The sequence below is a fragment of the Perissodus microlepis genome, chromosome 7 (assembly GCF_051167445.1).
Source record: "Perissodus microlepis isolate ML-2025 ecotype Zambia chromosome 7, ASM5116744v1, whole genome shotgun sequence".
In the NCBI taxonomy this organism is placed as follows: Eukaryota; Metazoa; Chordata; class Actinopteri; order Cichliformes; family Cichlidae; genus Perissodus; species Perissodus microlepis.
This window is the reverse complement of record NC_140467.1, coordinates 46,033,293-46,056,846: the sequence shown is the minus strand read 5'-3', so window position 1 is coordinate 46,056,846 and position 23,554 is coordinate 46,033,293. Positions and strand designations below refer to the sequence as shown.

Genomic DNA, 23,554 nt, shown 5'->3' with positions numbered 1-23,554 from the left:
TTGACACTTTAATCAAGTGATGCGGTTGCTTTTCACAAGTGTGGCATTTCCACGTGTTAAAGCGAAAAGGCAAACAGCAGCTTTTCTCTGGGGCTTGTTTGACAGACACAGAGCCTTTTGCCCCTCTATCGCCCAGCAACATTTACATCACCGATTACACCCTCTTATTATATTGCCATTATGCTGCATTACGGGCTTCAGAGCAACACAATGGTTCCAACATCTTGCCAGGTACGAGCTGTTACAGTGAAGCACACGCCCAAGTACATTCAGACGCTGTCAGCGACTCTTTACCACCCGTACCTTTCTCGAACTCCTTTCATTTCTCCCCCTGATACGTCTTTTGTTCGACACCTGATATGAACCCCTGGAGCTCCTGGTTGGCACAGGTAAAGGCCCACCCACTTTTTTCCCTTCACCCTGCAGATCAGCCTCACTGTGACTATTTTATTCTCAGTTCCTGCCTCAGTGCTCGGATTTTCTAACCCATGCTCCTGGTTTGGAGCTCTCGTCCAGCGTCGTCTCAGGCTCGAGACCTTCAGGCACTGGTCAGGCCCAAGAGCACTCTCTCAGCTCTAGTCAGCACCACAGCTAAGCTCTGTCATTTCTCAGCCGTAATCATACCACCCCAGTCAAACGTGCAAGCAGGTTTTTAGGCTTGGCTTGTTTTAGTGTTAGAGTGTGTGTCACTCCCCTCCCCTAAGCACAGGTGGACTTGTAGGGAACATTGCCAAATAGTTTTGGTTTAGATGGAGGGAGGGGTGTTGGCTGAGGCTGGTGGGTGTAGCAGGTTTTTTTTGTTTTGTTTTGTTTTGTTGTGTTTCTTAGATAACCGCTTCGTGGAGTGGTACCTTTTCACTCCCCCAAATCACGGACACACCTTCAGAGCAAATTTGAGTGTGTTTCGTGCCTGCTCTCACTTTCACAAGTCTGCCAGTGCTGAGACAGTGCTGTGTTTCCTGACAGGGAGTGAGAGAGGAACTGAAATCAAAACTTCTCTTCTTAAAAGGTCAGTAACATCTCGCTGTCTCTGTTCACTTTTCTGCTCTTTTCTCCGTCACGCTATCATTTGTCATCATCGAAAAAGTCGTAAAGTGAGGTTCGCATTTTCTCTCTGTTCTGGCAAAAAGAAAAAAAAAAAGAAGTTCAAAGCATACACAAGCTGCCGGCTACCTCCTGCGCACCAGAATCAAACTAACGGATGGCTGACCTTTTGCAGAATCGGGCTCTTCTGTGCGACCCATTTTGAATTGCAAATTGCTCCATGTTTCAAACTTTTCACGATGGAATATATATGTTTAAAAAAATTGAAAAAAAAAAGACTGCTCAGCTATGCAGAAACTTTTCTCTGTGCATATCTCGCAACAGATGTGCGCACAGTGAGTGAAAAGACTCCCCCTTTCAAACAGCAACCGCACACCAAGGGAGGAAGCAAGTGAAAGCATGACAGAGCTGGAACAGATTGAAAGACTGATATCATTTTTTTTTTTTTACTGTTACTTGTTTTTGTTGTAGTAGCAGCTTGTAGAACTACACGAAGATTGATTGCACGTGACTTTAATCTCGCATCTGCGACTGTACGATCGGCCCGAGCACAGCCTGAGCATACAATGCCTCTAACTGACGAAGTAATAACAAGACGATCGGACACATGGGTTAACATCTGTCCGGCAGGAGTCCGTTTAATCACCGCTCGTGTTTTAGAGCAATCTTAGCTTCTGTGCAACAGATGTGGGGGCAGAGGTGTGACATTCACATTTCTTTCACTCTTCCTGTGACTCCTCATCAAATGCCACGAATAACTTCAAGAGTATCATTACAGGGCAGTTATACGCGATACTGTAACAAGGTACTGAAGTGTTCTTGAGACGACACGACTGTGCGAGATGTCAACTGTCCTGCTTTCCGTGTTAGTAAGGCTGGCATGGTCCTAACTGAAGTGGCGAATGCAAAACCTTCGGCTGATTTCAAAAAAACATGCAATTATGCACTATATGCTTCAAATACTGTACAAACGAGCGGTGGTTTTAATCAACAGGTTATGACAAATGATCTCAGTTTCCAGTACCGACCTAAAAACAGGCAGCTGTGGTCTAAAGCAGCTTCACAGCTCACGAACCACATTATTATCGCCAGGTTCTCAATTTAGAGACGCAGTGTGTTTCCGTTTATCAGAGAACTAGATGGATTGTATGAAAATGAATGGAAAATTAGAAAACGAGCCGCTTCCTCAAAATGCAGTGCGAGATGATAAAGGGAATGTGAGCAAAACAAAACTTCAAATACAATAAAGCAGCATGTACAGAAGATATCAGCTTGAAAGCTTATCAGCCATCATTGTTAATTAAAAAAAACAACAACCTTACAGAGCTTTCTTTCCTGTTGCTGTGAGGTTAGATGGGGATAAAATCAAGTAGACGCTACCACACCTATTCTCGTCTGACTACAGCTCCACGTCTGCTTCTTTCTCTCTCTAGGATTAGTGATTTGAACCTGATCCTCGCTGGTCTTTTGTTGCAGGGCCTCGCTTACGTCGGCTGTGTTTAACAAACATTACCCGGGACAGATTTCAGCCGGTATTTGTATAATCTCACCTACAGTATGCCGTGCAGATCATGACAAGCCGGTTAGCTTAGCGAGCCGGCGTGTAAGGGCACAAAAAGTGCTTGACTAAGAGATTTTAACAGCCCTGAATCAATTCGTCAAAATGAATGAAGACGCGGCTTCACATCTGAAGAATTATGCAATGTGTTCATTGTGAGACTGACGGTGAATGAGTCCGCACGCCTTCTTCCCACCTGACAGCATGTGGGCATGCCCATGTAACAGCATCCACACAGGGATACACAATCTGATGCTAACCTTCTGTGACACAGATGTCATCACGGCAGCTGTCCTGAATCAGATTTTTTTTCTTTAAGAAAACTGCTCAGAAAGCAGAGAGGACAAAAAAACGCCCTCCAAAAAAACCTGATCTGTTAGACGCATACCCGCAAAAACTTGTGTTCAGGTTAATGTGCTGCGTGTGTTTGCATGTCTACAATGGCAGAGGAGCCATTTTTGTGTGCACGCGTGCGTGTCCGCCCTCCTCCGTAGGATCGAGGTCCAGGTTTTGTTGTGTGTGTGTGTTTTTCTGTGTGTGTGTGTGAAGTTGGGCTGGGTGAGTAAGCCGCCCCTCACAGATGAATAGAGGATGGGAGGAGGCTTGAAGAGGCTGCCGTGGGTGGGAGGCCCAAGCCCTGCCAAAAAAGCTCCTTCTGTGGGATTTGTGTACTTTTGCGTTCCTCACGAAACACAGCGCCTGGCTCCAACGACAGAAGCAGCCGGGGGGAGGGAGGTAGGCCCTTTCTCTCCCAGGGGTCGGCTCGATCACACCCTCTGCTTTTCAAGCTATATCCCATCTTTCCGTTTACAGTGCTCCTCCTTTTCATCTCCACATCCAGTATTTTTCTTAAAGATAATAAACCGACCGATTATACTCGCACACTTTGACTTCCTGGGAACACCTCTTGCCTCACACTTCCTGCTCACCACCTACCTTGACACTAAACTCTTCAAAAACAACATAATCAAGGCATTTGGGTTCCTTTAAGTTATTACTGCTTTACATAAATATATCACTTTACTTTTGAGCTGTGTGTGTCTGTGCTTTATCTGAAAGGTCTCGCAAAACTGCAAAAACAAACTCGATCACACAGAAACTTGTTTCATGTTATGAACTTCTATTAATAATGCAACAGTTGCTTTGTATTTACTAAATCACAGAGTGTCTTGTAGTGGTTTTTTTATGCATTCCTTAGCAGGGTCATAGTCATCAGAGAAATATTTTTGTCATACATTTCAACATCTGAAATGTCAGTGGCAGCCGCAATTTGTAATGTGGTTGCGCAGTGAAGCATTTCACATACAATTTGTGGGTGTTTCCTGAATGTTACCTAGATAATACAAAATAGGGCCCCTGTAACCACTAGCAACCCACCTAGCTTTAACCTGGCGACAAGCACAAAGAAAGGCATTGGCTCTCAGCAGTTTGGCAATCGGGTAAAATGACTGGCTGGTAAATTAGAAAACGAAGAACAGCCGCACGTACAGTGCGGGGAAACATATAGAGCATAGAGCCGCGTGTCATTCAGCATCAGGGAGTTAGATGAAGAAAAGAAGAAAGGGAGGAGAAGGAAAAAAGAGAGCGTGATTTCATAATGTCTAAAAGAAAGATCTGGGTTGAATAAGTGGGTCCACCCACCTGTGTGTGAGAGGCAGTGAGAGAGAAAGCAGGGCTGGATGGCAGTTTTAGAGACATGAGTGTGTGGGTTAGGCTAGCTGGCCTGCTTATGCTATCTAATCACTGGGAGAGAAAGGAGAGCAACATGCCTTGATCCACCCACCTACCCCAGACAAACAGCAGTTAGCCTGCTAAGTACTATATGTAGTCGCCTGCAGCTCGAGGTGCTTCACTGGGAGATAAAATGTGACAGAGTTTGCAGGTAACACACACACACAGAACAATTATGCCTCACTCTGTGCTTGGGAGAAACAGAGATGTGTCAGTCTAGAGGCCACTGTGGTTCACAACTTCGTAAGAGAGAGCATTTGAGTTTAAGCTGCCAAACACACAAACACGCAGGTTTCAGGTCGAAATAACTCTAATGAGACATCGCTCACTGTCTTTTGTTTTCTAACCAGATTAGTCAAATAAATTTTAACCCCGTCCACGCAGATTTCAACTTTCTTTATCTCAGAATATTTGCTTTCCGTGTGTGGATCATTTTATAAGTTCTGCTTGTGTTTTGTCACAGATTAGTTACCTGCTGTGATACCTGAGTGGGTGGGATGAAATTGGGTTCGCCTCCAAAAATAGCTGACCTGCGCATCGGGCTTGTGTATTTTGCCAGTGTGCATGCGGTTCACAGCGGTCCGCCACCTCGTGCATGTGTGTGTGTGTGCATGTGTGTGTGTTCCATGACAGGCATCTGTCTCCCCTGCCCTGCAGCCTGACTGGTTTTAATTAGGAGGTGCCAGAGTGCCCGAGGGCTCTCTTGCTGACACACACACGTACACATGCTCTCTCTCTCACACTCGCACACACACACACAAACATGCGTACAGCGTACACACAATACCTGAGGGCAGACAGAGGCTGTCCCACCAAGGCTGGCCTCCTTCTCGTTATCACCATAAGGAGTTGTCTTCATTCACCTGACGACCCTCGCGAAACACGCATGTACACAACGCTCACACAAAAATACCGACACCAAACCAATCCAGCAAACACAACACAACCCTGAAATGCATTCTGAAGTCGAATTGCGCTAGCGGGACCATGACTCTTTGTACATTTTGTTGGGATTATTACGCCTTGAATACATTCTTCTCAAAAAAGCGGCCTCAAACATGACGAATGATCAAATTTACCTTTAAGAAAACACTCAGTAGATTCATACAAAGGAGTGCAGCCAACTGTGTGAGACTTTCACTGAGTACTTGCAGTTCTTTACCTCCCTTCTGGCAAAGCTTCCCATATTTATTAGGCTGTTTGAAAAGAAGGCCCAATGGGAGAAAGTTAAAGCCCAAAACAGACAGGTCAGCAGACAGGAAACGCCCTCGTCTCACTCACCCAAATGGCATGCTCCAAGGTGAGTTCTAATGACCTCAGTGCAATGACAGATGGGTGTGTATCTCTGTGAATGTTTGTCTGCGAGTGAGCGAGGCAGAGCTTGCAGTGGGTTTGAACACATTCAACCCTCCCTTTGTGTTTAATCAACATTGCATCTCCAAGTGCCTGGCTGTCCTTGGCACTTGAGGCAAGGGATGTTAGACCTGGGAGGCTGCTGCGATGCCCTATCTCTGGATGGAAGAGGAGTGGGGGTAGTGAATGCCTCCCTTTCCTGCTTCTCTCCCACACCAGGCCACACCTGGCTTCAGAGTCAAAGTATGAGTTTGGCCGGTCGTGTTTGTCTGCCTCTACAGTTTTTATTAATCCTGGGAAGGTCAGCTGAGCTTGTCCCTGAACTGTTTTAGCACGCTCGTGGGCTATGTGGATACTGCTGCATTTTAACACTGATTCTTAGCAGTTATAAGTACTTCTTGAAAAGTCAGAATCCAGAACTGCTTTACAGACCCCCTTCAGGTCAGAGTTCACATTTATCCCATCAGAAAGTGGTCGGTCACTTTTGTGGAGGTGAAATCTATATTTATGCAGCTACTTTTGTCAGTTTGGGATATTCGCAACTTGATGAAACAATATGAATGTCTTTTGGGAACACTTAAGAAAAAGTGATTCCAGCAGATATTCAGAACCAAAGTGCGTCCATAAGACAGCCTCAACTCTCCAGGCATCCTTGTAATACCTCTTTGCAGCTAGTTTGAAAAGCGTCTACCTAAACAGAGCCCCAATCCATTGAATCATCAGTTGGTCTGCCCAGCAAAACTGGATTAGCATTTTCTGATCTGACGTCCATATCAGCAGGCCAAGAAACTTTGAAAAATATGTTCACAAGCCCTGGGTAGTGAGTAAAAGAATGACAGTGAAGATACAAGTGCCAGAAATGAGTTTTCTTTGAAGGTTGGCTGTGCTCTCCTTTAGTAATAGTGTGAGGAGCTCAGCCATTTGAGACGGGCTCAGAGTAGAGCCGCTGCTCCTCCACATCGAAAGGAGCCAGTTGAGGCTGTTCGAAGATCTGACTGTGCCTCCTGGATGCCTCCTAAGTGAGGTTTTTTCCGGTATGTCCTACCAAGAAAAGGCCCTGGGGCAGAACCAGAACTCGCTGGAGAGATTACATCTCTCAGCTGGATTGGTGTCCCCCAGGACAAGCTGGAACATGTGGCTGTGGCGAGGAAAGTCTGGGCTCTCTGCTCAGACTGCTGCATGGACGGATGGAGCTTAGTAAGGTTAGTTGCTTCCAAGCATGCTGCATCCTGACCTTTAGCTCTACTTTCTTCTTCTCGTACAAGTGTAACAGATGCACCGTTTGGGCTCTGATGGTGTAAATATTTGAAAATGGAAAGCAATAGTACTCTATAAAAGGCAGGGGGGAAATCAAAATTAATAATTTTCAATAACTGTCTGGAGGCAGGTGGCGGAGGCAGGGCCCTGTTTGCCAAACAAGGCAAACTAAAAAGCAACTAAAAAAACTAGGATCACACTATTTCATACCAGTGGGACATGTAAAAATTCACTCTGTGATACGTGGCTGCTGTGCTGCTACGAGACCATCTGAGATATGCTGATGAGATCTTCTCAGACGTGCCAAAAAGAGCCAATTTTAGTCGTTAAGAATCGGACTGCCGTGTTTATGGTCTGCACAGAAGGCCAAGCTGAGTATAGCACCAAAGTTTTCATGATATCAACTTTATGTAATGATGCTTCACACCCCATCCCCCATCCAAAGTGCCAATCTGGTGCCCTTGTATGTGTATCTTGCTGGGAGCAGCAGGTGGCAGTAAACAGGTACACTGACACACCAGTCAGAGAGACAGACAGACAAAACAGATGACTCTTACTCAGCCCTCATGACTGTGAGCGCGCACAGAGCAGGCGGCAAGATCCACCGCTTTTTCCTGGAGAAAGGGGAGGAGGAATGAGTTGTTAGCATGAGAGAAACACAAAAGACTGAGAGACACAGAAAAAACTTTTGATTGTTATTTGCACAGCAGTTAAAAATAGCTTATGTTATTTTGTGATTAAGCCAATTAAACTCATCGCTGCATATGGGATGAAGATGCACTTTTTTTGGCCTTAATGCACATTTCTCACCAGATTTTCTGATTTAAGTCATATAACATGTTCAGGTTGTCCTGAAAAGAAAAAAAGGCAGAGCTGAGATTGTACGAGCAGTTTTAAAGGCCTTTAAATTAAGCTGCGTATTAATTTGCCGTAGACGTTTGTGAAGTTTTGTCACCAAACACAGAGCTGCATGGCAAATCTGTGTGTTTAACAAATTGCATGTCAGCGCCACGAGATGACTGTTTTCAATCTGCCGTTCAAAAGCCTGCACTTCTTTTTTTGTGCTTTTTTTTCTTCTGAGTTTAGAACAAAGCAATACGCACAGGTACCACTTACAGAGCGCTGCTGTGACGGCAGCAGGCGTGTTTAGAACAGATAGTCGAACTTTTTAGGAAGACAAACGCTGTTTTTCTGGCCGTCTGGCTGGGCTGCTTGCAGTTAGTGGCTTACCCTGTTTATATATACTAGATGCCAATGCGAACTGGCCTGGGCTCTCACCCTGTACAAAACAGTGTAAACCACCGTGGGCATGGGCTGCGGTTTGCTTTGGTCCATTTTTTCCCCAAGTGGAAGTGGGCATAGCATAGTCTGATGTACGCTCTGATGTGTACTTGTTTGTGGAGGTTAACTCAACACAATTTGACTCCTTTCACTGTCTGATTGTCGGTTATGATATACGGTCGGTCAGAAATATTTTAGTAGATTTGAAGGTCCAGCAGCCACCAGGAAAACAATGGCTTGCTGCGTGCTCTACCATCGTGGACGAACATCTGCTCGGATCTCGCTTGCTGCCTTTAAACAGCAAGACTGCCGCTCTCTCTCATATTGCTTAGGCGGTAAAACTTATACGAATAAAAACAGTGAAGTATGACAAAGGGTGTGGTTTAATGATGTCACACAGGAAAACCCAATGGCTTTTTCGACACTGTGAATGTGCTTTGTCATAACATTTGGCTTGTGCGCGCGTGTGTGAAAGCAAAGGCAAAGGAAACACTTGTTCTCCCTTTTTCTTTCCCTCCGTCTTGCCATCACAAACATCTGACTCAACACAGAAAGGAGCTTAACAGGCAATCTCATCTTGAAGTTTAACGTCTCCTCAAAACTTCTGCCGAACCGAGTTTCCTCCTCTGTGCTCGAGCCTTTACAGAATGGCTTATTTCTACACCTTTTTCTGCATGAACTTCCTCCTCCTCTCCACAGACTGAGGTGGTGGTGCTCACCAACTGTTACCCTGCCTCGGCGCTTTCTGACTCAAAACAGGACTCTAACGTTGGCCGTCTGCTCTTCACGGCCGGGTTTCTGAAACTTAGTTGAAACAACGGTTCGACAAAGCGAGAAAGAGAGAAAAAATAAAAGGTCTGTAAACAGACGCTTGTGGTATTTTTTTTCTTTTGTCGCGTTTGTGGTCTAATTATGTCTCAGATACAGACAGCTTTTAAATAATACAGCCTTTTAAATTAACGCCACTGACTGAATCAGCTAGTTTAACGGGGTTATGCAGAAGTCTCTCAGGTCAAAATAGGTTGATTTATTAGGTTCTTTTTCCAAAAACTAGTCAGTTCTTGCTATCAGTATTTCTCTAAGGTGGGGTCAGTGTGTGGCTTCCTGCGGAAATCACTTTAGATTTATTTCAAGTTTCATTTTTAATAGAATAGAAAAGAGCAGGTGTGGGAATAAAACTAACCTGATTTAAGTTCCACTTGCATTTCTGCTTCTCCTCATCTCAGTCTGAGACTCACCAACAGAGGTGCACAAAACGCTTTCCCAACTTTTCTCTCCGTCTCTCGCTCCCTCTCTTTCTCCTTTCCATTTTTACCCTCCCTCAGTCTCCCCAAACAACCCCTTTGGGTTTCTTTTGCCCCGGTCCCTTTCTACCAAAATCCACTCTAACACAACTAAAAATTCATTTTGTCTGACCTAAATCAGAGGGTGTCTGCGCCATGGGCTTATTACACACTGCGCTTAAACTTGTGTTGTGGAGGAGGATGGGGTATTATTATCTTCCAGCTACCCACCCTGCTATAAAAACTAGTGGTGCGACATCTCCACAGCGCAGAGCTGCTGCCCTCCCTCCCTTCTTCCTCTCACTCTCTCGCTCGTCCTACATGAGCCACACACAACAGTGAGCCTGCCTGACTCTAAACTCCACACCAGCCACTCGGCTACACAGACAAACCCAAGAATCTCTCTCTGCTCTCCTCTGCTGCGCTGCTTTGCTTCCCTTCATTGGATATTTTTCCTTCCTGGGGTGTTTTTTTTTTTTTTTGTGAATGGGTATCTGAATCTAGTGTGAGGAGCTTGTGAATGGACTGACTGACAGACGGGCAAAGAGCGAGGCAGCTGTGTTTCAATTAAAGAGAGCTATGCTGAGAGGTCAAGTGAGGAGCAGCGGAGCTTCTTAGTAGTCTGGAAATACAAAGACACGTGAGAGGAATTGAGAAAGAGAAGGTACGGTAGGTGATGCCTGCTGAAATCTGTGGAATGCTGGGGGAACGTATCAAGACATGTGCAAATTTATTTGGATGTCAGACTTGTGGAACATCCACATGGGTGTGTGTGTGTGTGTGTGTGTGTGTAATCATTTCTGAGTATTACAGAGGATGTGTGTGTGTGCGCGCCCGTGTGAATCAGCTTGCACTTTTGGGTTGTGTACATCACTTAAGCGTTCAAATGAGCGCTTTAGACCATAAAGGCCCGAAAAGGTGCAAACAGGTCAATAAAACCACTTAACGACTCGTGTCATTATTCGGGCTGTGCAGTGTAAACACTGTGCCGTAAAGATGCTGGAAATAGCGCGGGCATTTATAGCATCACAACACATCTCGGAAATGCCAAACATAGTAGTTTCGGTGGACTTAAGTGCGTGTTTTGTCTCCAAAAGTAATTACACATTACAGTTTCTGTATCTATATGACACTCTCCGTTAAATCCACAAATACTCAGGTAATTTTTTTAAAAAGCAGGGAGGGGGCATGTTTTAGAGCACAGACAAAATAGACAAAAAAAAAACATGTTATGGATTTGAGGCTGAGCTGTAAATGATTGTTTACAGCAAGTCAGCTTATAAGACCTCTTAGCTCATAAAGTTACAAAAAGCAGTGACCCGTAGTGCTGTTGTAACTGTTTACTCGCCGCTGTTTTTAAAGTTTCTGGTCTTCTTTTTTTATTCTACATCAAATTCTTTGTTGGAGCCAACTGAACAGAACAAAATGTAAATACAGTTGCCTACAACTGACTATGAGTGGCACATTTTTAGAAAGCATTATTCAGCGGCATACAGAGATGCAAAACAAGGCTGTGCTGTAATGCTGACGTGCTGGTGATAAACTACATGCAGTTACACACTATGTTAAAAGTCTGCTTAATGATTTATTAATCATATCTCAATTAATCCAATCAGTTTTTAAGCTTTACCTGCCAGTGTGTAGCTTAGTAAAGACACTCAATATTATCCTGCTTAAATGTAAAGTTTAAAAAGCCTGACTTTTAAAAATACAAATAAATGTGAATAAATGCAAACTGGAAAACTGAAACAACTTTTTAAAAAAAATGCTGTAATGATCATTTTATACTGTACCATCCTCACTTGTGGTGTTGGATATAACCTTCCTCTGCTCATTTTTGGGGGTCTTTCCTCAGGCCAAACTGAAGAAAGTATCAGATGAGATTTAGAAACTGTCCATTATTTCAAACTGAATATGTGTGATTGAAAAAAAAAATCTTTCTTTTTTTATTGGCAATAAAGTAAACTTTTGGGGTGACTGAGACGGAGGCGGGTAACTGTGGGCCCCCCTGAAAGGCTCGAGAGATGACATTTAGCGCAAAGAGGCGCTTTAAGGAGCCGTGCGATTTGAACTGACCTTGGATCAGGTCCAGTGTTAACTTTAAATGAATCATTCATTTTCAATCAGTCAAGGCTGAGCGCTAGCCAAAGGTACAAATAACTGCAGACTTTCTGAATTAATTAAGTGAGCAATGCAGTATAACATTGTATTTAATGGCACTTTATGCATTTGACTGTGAATCTGTAGTTTGAAGTTACTTTGAAGTGCACAGCTTCAAAAGTTTATTTGTTTAGGTGGGGTTTTTTTTAACCTAAATGCTAACAATACTTAAAAAAAACCTCTGTGCTTTTGTTAAAACACACACACTAATTCCTAAAGCACTGACTGTTCCAAATAAGCAGAGGTTTCTGTTTAAATACTTAGATTTTGACCCTGACATTTCACCATTACTGCAAAGAGAAAATAAAGCCCCAGTCATGAAGTTTAACTGGCATTGTGTCCTCCTTCCTCACCTTCTCTAATTGACAGCAATTAAGATAAAATATAAAAATCTCCCCCCCTTCATGCGGCCTAGAGGCTCAAAACTAACACTAACCATGGAAGTGTCTCCTCGAGGTGCACTGCTGTTTCACTGGCGATAATGGACTAGTTTACACAGCAGGTCAAATGAATGTCTTCCCTTAATAAGGGGGGTGAATTTTGGCTGTCAATACTGTAAATTATTGGCTGTGCAATTGTCCACCTGTGACAGTTGTTTCGCAGGTGTTTGCTATGGGCAGTCGGTGACAGGGGTAAACTCTGGCTGCTGGTGATTTAGCATGGGGGTCAGGTGGATGAACGGGCCTGACAGGAATAAACTAGGCACTGGGTGTTGGAGCGCACAGGCCAAATGAGCGTCTGCCCGTCACAAGGCTTGAGATGGACATTAGCTGGTGATTTGTGGCCTGAGCGGTCAGGTTTGGGGACAAGTTGGCCACTCTACTCTAGGCATAATGATGATACAGCTGCAACACGGACAGAGCGAGGTGGAGGAGGAGAAGGAGGAGGTGGTGAGGAGGAAGAGGAAGAAGAGGAGAATCATTAGGAGGAGGTGGCGCTGGTGGTCAGTGCCCGGAGAGCAGATGAAGTTCTCGGGAGAAAGACGACACTGGATGGAGGTGACACATAATTTGGGGCGGGAGTGCTGAGTTGAAAGTGTTGGTGACTAAGTGAGGCATGAGAGGAGATGCTGGCCAGTACAGGAAGGCAGAAAGAGAGGGAGACGGAAAGGCCTTTATTAGAGGTCAGTTTAGTAAATGAGTTGAACTCGTGTGAACTTTTTTTTCCCACACTTGGAACTTCTTCCTTTAAAGCGGTGATGCAATTGTGACAGGTGCTAAAAGTTTTAATCAAAAACAAATTTTGTTTGATTTTTGTTTTTTAATTCACTAAAAAAATCCAGCCACCTCATTATGGCAGGTTGTTAAACCTGACGACTACTTACCGAGTTGAGCTTTATTGCTAATAACTTGGAGTTGGTTTGAAAAGGGGACAGAAGGCGAGTCACTTTGTGCCCTTTCTCAAGGCGTCGCCGCCCTCGCTCCCCTTGATGGGTGGGTGGGGTGTTGCGTGTGCGTCTAAAGGGCTAAGACTTGTTTGGCTGATGAAATGTCGCTCCAGGACCTTGTGGTGGGAAAGCGGTGCCCTCCTCCCCTCCCTGTCTATGTGGCACATCCTCCTTAGATCCTCTCCACATTGTAATTAGGGGCCGGCCGCTAAGAGCTAGTGCTAGCTAGTGGCAGGCAAACAGTGGGAACGGGGAGGGGAGTGGCACTCGTCGGTTCAGTGGGTGAACAAACAGCAACAGCAGCACGTGTCCCATAGTTCCAGGAGTGGGTGGGATGGGTCGAGAGCATAAAAAGAAAAGGAGAAGAAAAAAAACCGAATGAGAGACAGTGAGTTCGCCAGGCCCTCCCAGTCGTTTTCTCCTGCTCTTATCCCCTCAGTGTTGTTCCAAGCTCTGCACTATTGTTTGCCTTGGCAGGCTGTCGCAGGGAGGGGCCCCTCTGCTGGTGTTTGTGCAACCTGTTAGGGAACTTTTAGGGCCATCTGATCTCTCCCTGCTGGAGATTCTCTCACCTTTTTGCCCAGGCCAGGTTATTACTTTTAGGGAGGTTGTGCACATGGCGTGGGAATACAATAAAAAAAAAATTCTTCTATTCCTTGTAAAAGTGTAAAGTTGTGGTGTGAGCTGCATACATCCTCATCATCATTTCCATTTTGCAAATCGCCAATCAAACAGCTCCCCCCCCCCCAGCTCGCTGTAACTTTCACTGTCGCATCGAGGCCGGCGTGCGTGCCTGCGGACATATATCCTACACTGCCACCTCCTCTATAGACATTTTAATTATGTCCACACTGTATCAATGGCACGAACATGGCAACAGTTCCCTAGCAACAAGATCGACAAGAATAAACTACATGTAAGATTGGTAAGGTATCTGAATTGTACACCTGCAGGTGAACTTGGGGATTTTTTCTGAAATAGTTTTTTTTTTCGCCTTGTTTTTCCTTTTTTTTTTTTACTTCTGGCGTGATTCACTGCAGGAAGCTCAAGAAAGTGAGACACTTGGGTCTGTATGTGTGTGTGTGTGGCTTCAGAGCTGGCCCATTTCGGTTCAGTCAACAATGCAGCTGTGGTGTGTGGGGCTGCTTCAAAGTATTTATCTACACATGCCTCCAGTGACCACCAAGTGCGGATGGCTAAGTTTGAGCTCTATTCATAGATGTGAATGAATGAGCACCCTGCCAGCGGAGGTTTGATCACTAGAACTGTAAACAACAGTACAGTGAATCAACAGGTGGGAGCTCAGGCAGCTGTGGAGTGGAAAATGTGAAGAAAGAGAGCAGACCGAGCAGAGATTCATCTGTGCGTTTAGACCATAACGTGCTATATATCAGACTTTTCAGGCACCGCGCTATAAGTGAAATGAGTGAGGATAGACTGCAAGTAAGCATTTTGACAGGATACAGTATCTAGAGTACAATCTGACCTCTTTTGTCGTTTTCTTCACTTCTCACCACATCCCAGTCTCTCTCTCACAGACACACACACACACACACACACACTGTATTGTTCCGATGAACGTATCGGCTTGCCTCTTTTTCATATCTGATAGACGCAGACAAGAGGGATGGACATTATAAGCGCTATCACAGAACATCTCTCACACACTTTTTTATCACACCACCCAGTTTCGAATTGAAAAGTAAGAAGTAAGAAAGAAAAAAAAATCAAGAACCGCTTTAGGACTTATTAAAATGATGGGCTTCCCTAACTCACACACTTTCAACAAGAAATGATGATAACACATTCAAGAATAAATATTACCCAACGTGATGTTTGCTCGAAATGAGACATGCTGTATTTACCACTTGTTGCTTTTTCTGCACAGATGGCACGCAAACAAGCATGCCTACAGTATATTTTAATAAAGTTAGACTGTCACTCATTGTGTTAACACTATCGGCCTCGGCGGAGAGACTCCCCTTATTCGCATATGAAAGCTTTTTTTGAAAGCCTTCACCCCATGAATGGACGCCGCTTGTCAACGGTGACAGCAGCGGCACCCGTCGTTACCGCTGCACTCTCTGCGTCGGCGTTTCAGAACCCCGCTTTGTTGTTTTCTTTAATATGCCTTCATTAAATCCTGCACCATCCACGTGGATGAGTCAAGTCAAGTTTACAGGGCAGGCTCTTTGCACGGCCAGGAAGCAAGAAGCCAGCTCTGTGGATTTAAAAGAACTATTATTCACCGCTTTCAAGTCAAAGTGAAAGTACATGTGACCAGTCATCAAATGCCAACAGGAAATTAAACAGGACCTGTTTAAAGCGATCAGCATAATATTTCACACTTGTGTGTACTGTTTTCAAGTCAGCATGTGGGCTTTTTCCTGAAAGATCCCCCCATATTAAAAAAACCAAAGGGCTCTTGAACAACATGTAATAATATTGAAAGTATTTTCAGATTTCTTATAACGTCAGTTGTGAGAAAAGCGTCAAAGGAGCTTTTGTGATGAGTATATCAAAGTATTTCCAAAGACATTTATTACACACAGTAAATCTGAAGTGTAAAAATGTACAGTATTTAAAAATACTTTTCAATACCGGTTATTAGTCGTTTGTTGTTTTTCTATTTTTTTGATGTTGTTAAATTATGCATTTATACTTTTTTCTGCATTACAAATCAAAACCATTCACTGGTATTTATTTTTTAAATTAGAAAATAAAAGTAGCTCACCTTTGGGATTAAAAAAAAAAAATAGCGCATTAGATTCAATTTTTTTTTTCCCAAAACATTATTCAAATAATAAAGACGCAGAATAAATGATGGGAACCTTGTCAAAATGTAACCCCGCTTAAGTAAAAAGCAAAGTTTCAGGTCGAGAATAAGAAAATTAATTTTATTGACGATTCAGAATTTGTATCTTTTTTCAGTTGCCACCAGATGTTTCACTTGTACCGCTTTTTGTCTCTACAACCAGCAGAGATAAAGAGAGAGAAGATGGTCCACCACAGAGAGGAGGATCTGATCGGAATCCCCTTCCCGAATCACAGCAGCGACGTCCTCTGCAGCCTCAACGAGCAGCGTCGCGACGGGCTGCTCTGCGATGTCATCCTCATCGTCCGAGACCAGGAGTACCGCACCCACCGCTCCGTCCTGGCCGCCTGCAGTCAGTACTTCAAGAAGCTCTTCACGGTGGCCACTACTGATGGCGGAGATCCCAATCACGCCGCGGCTGTGTATGAAATTGACTTTGTGGCTCCAGAGTCGCTCACAGCCATCCTGGAGTTCGCCTACACGTCCACGCTGACTGTGACGGCGTCAAACGTCAAAGAGATCCTGAACGCAGCTCAGATGCTGGAGATACCCTGCATCATTAACGTTTGCCTGGAGATCATGGACAGCGGTGGCGGAGGGGGTGGCGGCGGGGGTGGGAGAGAGGTGGAAGGGGAGGAAGATGAAGAGGAGGAAGAAGAAGAGGAGGAAGATGAAGAGGAGGACGAAGAGGAGGACGCGGGGTCGAGAAAGGATGAGCATGAGGAAGAGGAGGACAATGTCAGCGAGAGGTCGCTCCAGTCTTCCACGAGCAGGGGGGAGAGGACGCCCCTGGGGATGGAGGATTCGCCACCTCCAAGCACCTCTAAGTACCACCAGCAGTTCGGGCTGCACAGGGAGACGCCCCAGTCGCAGTCTCCAGAAACCATGAGAAAGCAGGTGAAATTCAGGGGATATCATCTTGTTTTTGTTGATAATCTTATCTTATTTAAGCTCTAAAACTAATGTATCTAAAACTTGTGTTGCAGGAGAGCATTGAGACTCGAGCTCTGAAAGATTTCTCCATCGAGTCTCTCCTGCAGGAAGGGCTCTACCCTCGCATGCCAGCACTGGACAGGAGGTCCAACTTTTCTCCTCTCCTCCCAGGATTCTACCCCCCGATGTGGGCCGTTGAGTTCCCAGCTTTCCCTCAGCAGCTCCTGGAGCCAGCCCACCATCCTCACATGGGGGCTTCACCACAAACCAGGCTCCCCCACAGCTTCCCTGCCTCCACACCACTCGAAGCCTCCAGACCCCTTGATCTAGCCGTAAAAAGAGAGATCATAAAGGAGGAGATGAAAGATGAAGTCCCTCCCAGTATGCTCCAAGGCGAACTGCTGAAGGAGTTTGTCAGCTCGAACCTGGACGGCACTATGAACGCAGGGTCAGTGCCAGCAGAGAGTCATCCGCTGGGTCCCATTAAGGATGAGGCAGACTTTCGGTCGTACCTGAGTTTTCTGAGCTCCGCATCCCACCTGGGTGCGCTGTTCCCCCCCTGGCAGCTGGAGGAGGAGAGGAAGATGAAGCCCAAAGCGTCACAGCAATGTCCCATCTGCAACAAGGTCATTCAAGGAGCTGGGAAACTGCCACGGCACATGAGGACACACACAGGGGAGAAACCATACATGTGCACAATCTGTGAAGTACGATTCACCAGGTATGTGGAAAGCAAACCCAACTGCTGCACATTAACAATTTGCATTATCTTGACATCTTCATCTAGCATACAAAGAGTGTAAACTGCAGGGTTAGCGGAAAAGTACCCCATGCTCTTTTCACTGAGGTTAATCTGTTTTCACCTCATCTGAATATCAAAGACGTTAAAGTGGAAAGCCCCCTCTGCTTTTGCATTAGTGGTATCTCACTTACCTACATCCTCCCACTTTGGCATAGTTTCCACTTTTATTTTTAGAGCAGAACTTTAATGTTGACACTAAAAGGAAATCATCTGTGTTGGCTTTTTTTTTTGTAAATCAGTCACTTGTAAAACTCGAGAACTGAAAGGGCAATGGTGTAGGATTTATGTGTTAATCTCATTTTCTGAAAGTGCGCGGTTTTCTTCTTTTCTCAGACAAGACAAGCTGAAGATCCACATGCGGAAGCACACAGGTGAACGCCCCTACATCTGCCTTCACTGCAACTCCAAGTTTGTCCACAACTACGACCTGAAAAATCACCTGCGGATCCACACGGGCGTCCGTCCGTATCAGTGCGAACACTGCTACAAAAGTTTCACGCGGTCTGACCACCTGCATCGGCACATCAAGCGGCAGAGCTGCCGAATCTCACGCCCCCGGCGGGGACGGAAGCCAGCTGCTTGGCGTTCAGCGCCCCCTGGCAACTTCCTGTGTCCCCCTACTGCTGCGACCAACCGGTTCGAGGAGAGCAGGTTGAGCCCCGCGTACCAGGGGGTCAAGAGTCACGCACTTGGGGAGCTGCTGGGCCTCGGGAACAGAGGTCAGGGGTTTAAGAGCGCGGACGCTGCCGGCAGGGAGAGTAGGGAGGAGCTGCGGGCAGAAGGGAAGCACATCTCGGAGGAGGAGAAGCCGGGAGCTGGGAGGCAGAGGGGAGTGTTTGCTTTTGCTCTAGCTGGAGAAGAAGTGCTTACCCAATCTCCATATTATGCTGCGACCTCTAACCCCTGGGCCATGAGGCTGGAGCGGGCTCCACCCATCCCTGAGCCGGCCAAATGAACACTGGTCTGCAGAAGACAAAAGGAAAAAAAAAAGACAAAGAAAATGTCTTTAATCTCTGCATCTCATCTGCTCCAGAAAGCTAAAGCACCTTTTACACTGAGAGAGAGAGACAGCAAGAGAGAGTGACGTGTCAATGAATAGCTTGAAGCCTGCTGATAAGGCAAACAGATATTCAATCAAAAAGCAGACTTCTGTCACATCGGCACGAAACAGTAGGTCAACACAGGTCTTACTATTCACATTAATGAAGGTTCTCTTCTAAATGAATGTGATTAGCAGCACCCGTGAGTACCTGCAGCACGATGTCGTGGCCGATGGCGACAAAAAGGTCTATTTCTTCATCCCCGTGAATGTTTACATATTCCTTCAAAAGAAGCAAAACAGTCTGTTTATGAGGAATGCCGTTTTCGTACATGTATATTTTTTGCATTATTTATTCAAAATGCTGTAAAAAAAATTTTTAAATTCTGATAAGATTCCTCTGAAACTGAAAAATTTGTTTCTTTAAAATGCAGAATGTAAACACGTGATCACAAATGTATAAAAAGGGGGAATTTATTGTCAAAAAAGGCATTAAGTAGATTTAATTAACATAAAAGAAAATTGAAATATAGCTTAATAAATCAATAAATAACCCTTCACTGAGACAATTTTACGTTTTTATTTTAAGTCGTTGGGTTTATGTGTTGAAAAAGGGCAGCGCTCTCCAAATAAAAGCATCTATGGTGCTTGGATGCTTTAGTTGTCATCTTATAGTTTTCTAAAAATAAAGGGAGACCACTTGAAGACTTAATTAGGAGACACGATGATGCATTACGATCCCTCCACTGCCTTTATTCTCATTTAAGCTCTTTTGTCTGCACTATTGTACATATGGACCCAAACTTTTTGGCCATGCTGGTGTTAATTACAGTTCTGTTGCTGATGTTGTAAAAATAAAGGAGTAAATAAATAAAGAAAAAGAAAAGAAAAGCTCTTAAAAGACTATGAGAAATCCATCCAAAGATGTGTGCTTTGATATTTCAGACTTGAATAAGATTTTGTTTTAATGTTTATGACCACGTGTCTTCAGAGGATGTATATTTCTGACTAATCGATTGCCGCTCTAGCTACACGGTATGCTTGTGTTTTGTTTTTTGGGGGTTTTTTGGGGGTTTTTTGGTTTGTTTTGGGGGGTTTCTGCTGCAAGAAATCAATAATTTTTTTTTCGTCTAATGTTCATCTCTGATTCGTGTATAAAGAAGTAACAAAAAAATATTTGAATTGAAATGGGAAAGTATTTTCTTGCTATTTATGGCGTATTTAAATGAATGAGCCTTGGCTATATTTTGCAAATCTGTTTTATAAAGACACTAAATGCAAAAAAAAAAACAAAAACAACCCAACTTTGCTCTTGTCTTTATTATGTCAAATGTGTTTGTACTCCTATTTTTTTTTTTTTTTCTCCAGATCCTGGCAAAGGTTTCTGGAAAGCTCGGTCACATGCTAGTGATTAGGTGTGTATTTGGCATAAGTGCTAGAATAATACAAGATTTAGAAAAGGCAGGCAGAGATTATAGTTGAGACAACACGGGATCACGTGTCAACGTGTGTCCGCACAATTATGGATGAATAAATAACTTTACCATCAAATGATCATAAAACGTAATTATAGAAGGCCTCGTTCAGGTCTCCACAGACTCTAAACCCAGAGAAGTTCCCTCATGTCACAAAGTATCTCAGACGCACAGTTATTTAGGCATTCATTCATCACTTTTATATCAAGCAATTTAATTACCCTAACATTTAGCTACTTAAGAATGTGTTGGTGGTGGTGGGATGCTTACAAGCTCCCTGCCCAAAATTTTTAATCGTGCTATTTATGCATCATTTTCAGGAGGCACGACAGCCATAGAAGCTGCTTGTGGCCAAGAAGTTACACAATAATTTAAATGTCTTTATTAGCATAAAAAAGGCGAGCGAAATTAGTTTTATCCAGTAAATCAAGTGTAGGCTTTGTTATCTGCTATCTGCTCTTTATAATCTCCACTGCCACTACACTGTTTATTATTCACACCCACACAAACAACACCACAGAGCTCCTCAGCTGGAGCTTTTATGGGTAGGCAGCATTACTGTGATGCCGGGTTCATATCCCTGCAGAGGTCAAGCATATGAGTCCTATAGTAATATATATAAAACACGCATTTGTCATTAATGAGACTGAAATCGAGACACAAAGAGAACGTAGCAGGATGAATAGTGAACTGCACAGAGTAAGGTTATAAAAGTGTTGCTTGAGAAGTGATTGATGGATTTGTTGAACGTGTTACTGGGATGAGACATCACTAATTAACCCCTGACACAAAGACTCAGAGGCCTACGTCCTGCTCCCTCTGTACCAGATTAACAGTTAGATATGTTCATCTGAACTTTAATCTTTCAGAGAAAAACCACAGGTAAAGTCAGCATATTAGAATATGTGAGCAAATGTACCCGCTGATAACAGATCACCAAAATCACAGTGCAGCTCACACATGAATGACATTTTGAGCAAACCCATACATCCCTCGGCTGTAAAGAGATAAAAGGATCCATTATTGATTTATTAAAGTTTAATGACGCAGTAATAACTCATCGTGTTGGCCTTATGGTCATGGAGAGCCTTCCCAGAGGTGTCGTTTTAGCATTTATCTCTAAATGTATGAGTAACACAGAGAAAGTACTGTCACTTTTCACAAGATAAAAGAAGATAAAAAAAAAAAGAACACTCAGCTCACAAAAAGCCTCTTCATGACTTCCAAGTACAAATTTCCTTCACCATGCCGCCCTCCATCGTTCTATACTTTTGCTCTGACCTCTAGTGGAGGGTTGATGGTACTGTAAAGGGAAGAGTATCAAGAGAATATCCAAAAGTGTTTCCTTTTTAAAATACAACCTGTGTAATATTTAATAAGACTGATGTTTAAGTAAGATATCAAAACTACCGATCTTGTCTCATTTCCACTGCTTTAAATAACTTCCACCCATGTACAGGCTCATTAAGGAAATTAAATCTCATTGGCTGCCTGATCCGTGCCTTTAAATCTAGACACAGCTTAATACCTCCAGAGGGCGCTAAAGGTTTAAGTTGAAGTCTCACAGTTGGCCTGAAGGTTATTTCAGGGGTAAGAAAAAATACAACAAAACCAGCTTTGTGATTGAATCAACCAATTTTGCAGAAGTAGCGGTATTCTTTGCTTCCTTCTTCTTCTTTTTATTTTACTTTTAGTAAAATATATCTTTGCAAAAATATGCTTGAAATGAGTCACGCCTTAACAACATAAACCACATCCTTTTATAAGGAGCAAAGACTCTCTACGGTGCCAGCTTTTTCTGATGTATATTTTTTTGTAAATCACTATTCACTGCTGCGATGACCTGTCCACCTGAAGAGGCTGAAAACTATTCCAGGAAATACGACAAAGGTTAAGGCATTTCCAGTTAAAATGAAAGGTCGCTTTAAAGATAAATGAGGGTGCTGATTGAATGTGTTGCCATGGCCTTTATACTATATGGCCTTGTTTAGTCAGATTCTCAGTCCTTAAACATGCATAGAGCTATTATAAACCTTTCAATAAACAAAGAGAGAGAAAAAAAGACAAACACTTGCGTTTGGATTCCCACGGCTCACAACATCCATCTGTCCATAAATACAACTTTACAATAAAATAAGAGGCAAAAAGAAACCTGACTCCATTCATTAAACAGCCCCAGCTGCTTTTTAAAGAAATGAAGAGCCACTCCAGAAAACACATTCAGACCCATATTTAATGTTAACAATGGGTCAGATATGAATAAAGACAGACTCACGTGGCATTATTTATAGGCAATTACGCGACTGTTATTTCTCATCATTTCTGCTGTGAATCACCTGCTGAGCACCAAGAAGGACGACAATGTTAGCGACTAACTGGTGAACACAGAGTGCAGCACTTGGACATAAATTTCCCTGAGGATTTGGTGGAAACTAAAACAGAGGAAACATGAGAATGAAGGTGAATGTGATCCTTGCTTTCAATCAGTTTATCAGAAATATAACACCAAATGAATGCAACTGTGGCTTCGCGTCTTCTGGATGTGTAAACATGAAACTCTTTGATAATAAATAAGTGCAACATTTTTCCACTCTTCTGTTGTTCAATTTTGGAGAGCTCGTGTGAACTTTAGCCCACTATCGTTCTCTCAGCTGGCAGGAGAGGCGCCTGGTGTGGTCTTCTGCTGCTTTAACGTTCCACACTTTGTACAGTCAGAGATGCTCATCTGCACAATTTGATTGCAACAAGAGCTTTTTTGATTTACTGTCACCTTCCTATAAACTCGAAGCAGTCTGACCATATTCCTCTGACCTGAATTGGTGCTCGCTGGATATTTTTGTCTTTTTTTTGGACCATTCTCTGCAAAGAGACGGTTATGTGGGAAAAACCCAGAGATGAGTCGTTTCTGAAATACTCAGACCAGCCAGTCTGGCACCGACAACCATGACACATTTAAAGTCACTTAAAATCACCTTTCTCCTCGATTCTGATGCTCACTTTAGACTTCAGCAGGTTATCTTGAGTATGTCCACATGCTTAAAGGCACTGAGTTGCTGCCATGTGACTAATTGGGTTTTTGAGTGTATACAAATGTTGATCAGAACAAGATGGGCTTTTTATGGATATGTCTTTGCAGCAAGATCTTATTCTGTGTGAATAGATAAAAAAAAGAACACCTTTTTAATCAAACAGATGTTGTAAAAATCACACTGATGCTTATAATACTGTCTAGTGATCTGAAACAATGTGGTTAAAAAATGTAAGTCACAATGTAAAACGTGGCTTTATTGAAGTGTGTGCGTGACTTTGTGAGCCCCAGCCCTGCTGTGGTGTGACTTCCTGGGTTCCTCACTCTCTCTTTGCTTGGTTATTAACTTAATAATCCTCGGAGGCCTGCAGTAGTACGCACAGTGACTCCTGCTGCGTCTGCGTGTAC

General features: G+C 43.7%; 1 protein-coding gene across 4 annotated transcripts; it reads left to right on the top strand.

The window, feature by feature from the left end:
- Window positions 1–889: 889 nt before the first annotated feature.
- Window positions 890–19,947, top strand: zbtb7c (zinc finger and BTB domain containing 7C). Of its 4 annotated transcripts, none has more exons than XM_084935407.1 (4): window positions 890–1,009; window positions 16,033–16,766; window positions 16,856–17,523; window positions 17,938–19,947. In XM_084935407.1, the coding sequence occupies exons 2-4, from the start codon at window positions 16,053–16,055 to the stop codon at window positions 18,557–18,559; spliced, it is 2,004 nt and encodes a 667-aa protein (XP_084791533.1). In that variant the 5' UTR covers window positions 890–1,009; window positions 16,033–16,052; the 3' UTR covers window positions 18,560–19,947. The 4 variants fall into 4 exon arrangements, with proteins under 4 accessions (XP_084791533.1, XP_084791534.1, XP_084791532.1 ...); XM_084935408.1 differs by having other exon boundaries at window positions 921–1,009; window positions 16,036–16,766; XM_084935406.1 differs by lacking the exon at window positions 890–1,009 and adding an exon at window positions 9,757–10,171 and having other exon boundaries at window positions 16,036–16,766.
- The last annotated feature ends 3,607 nt before the right edge of the window (window positions 19,948–23,554 follow it).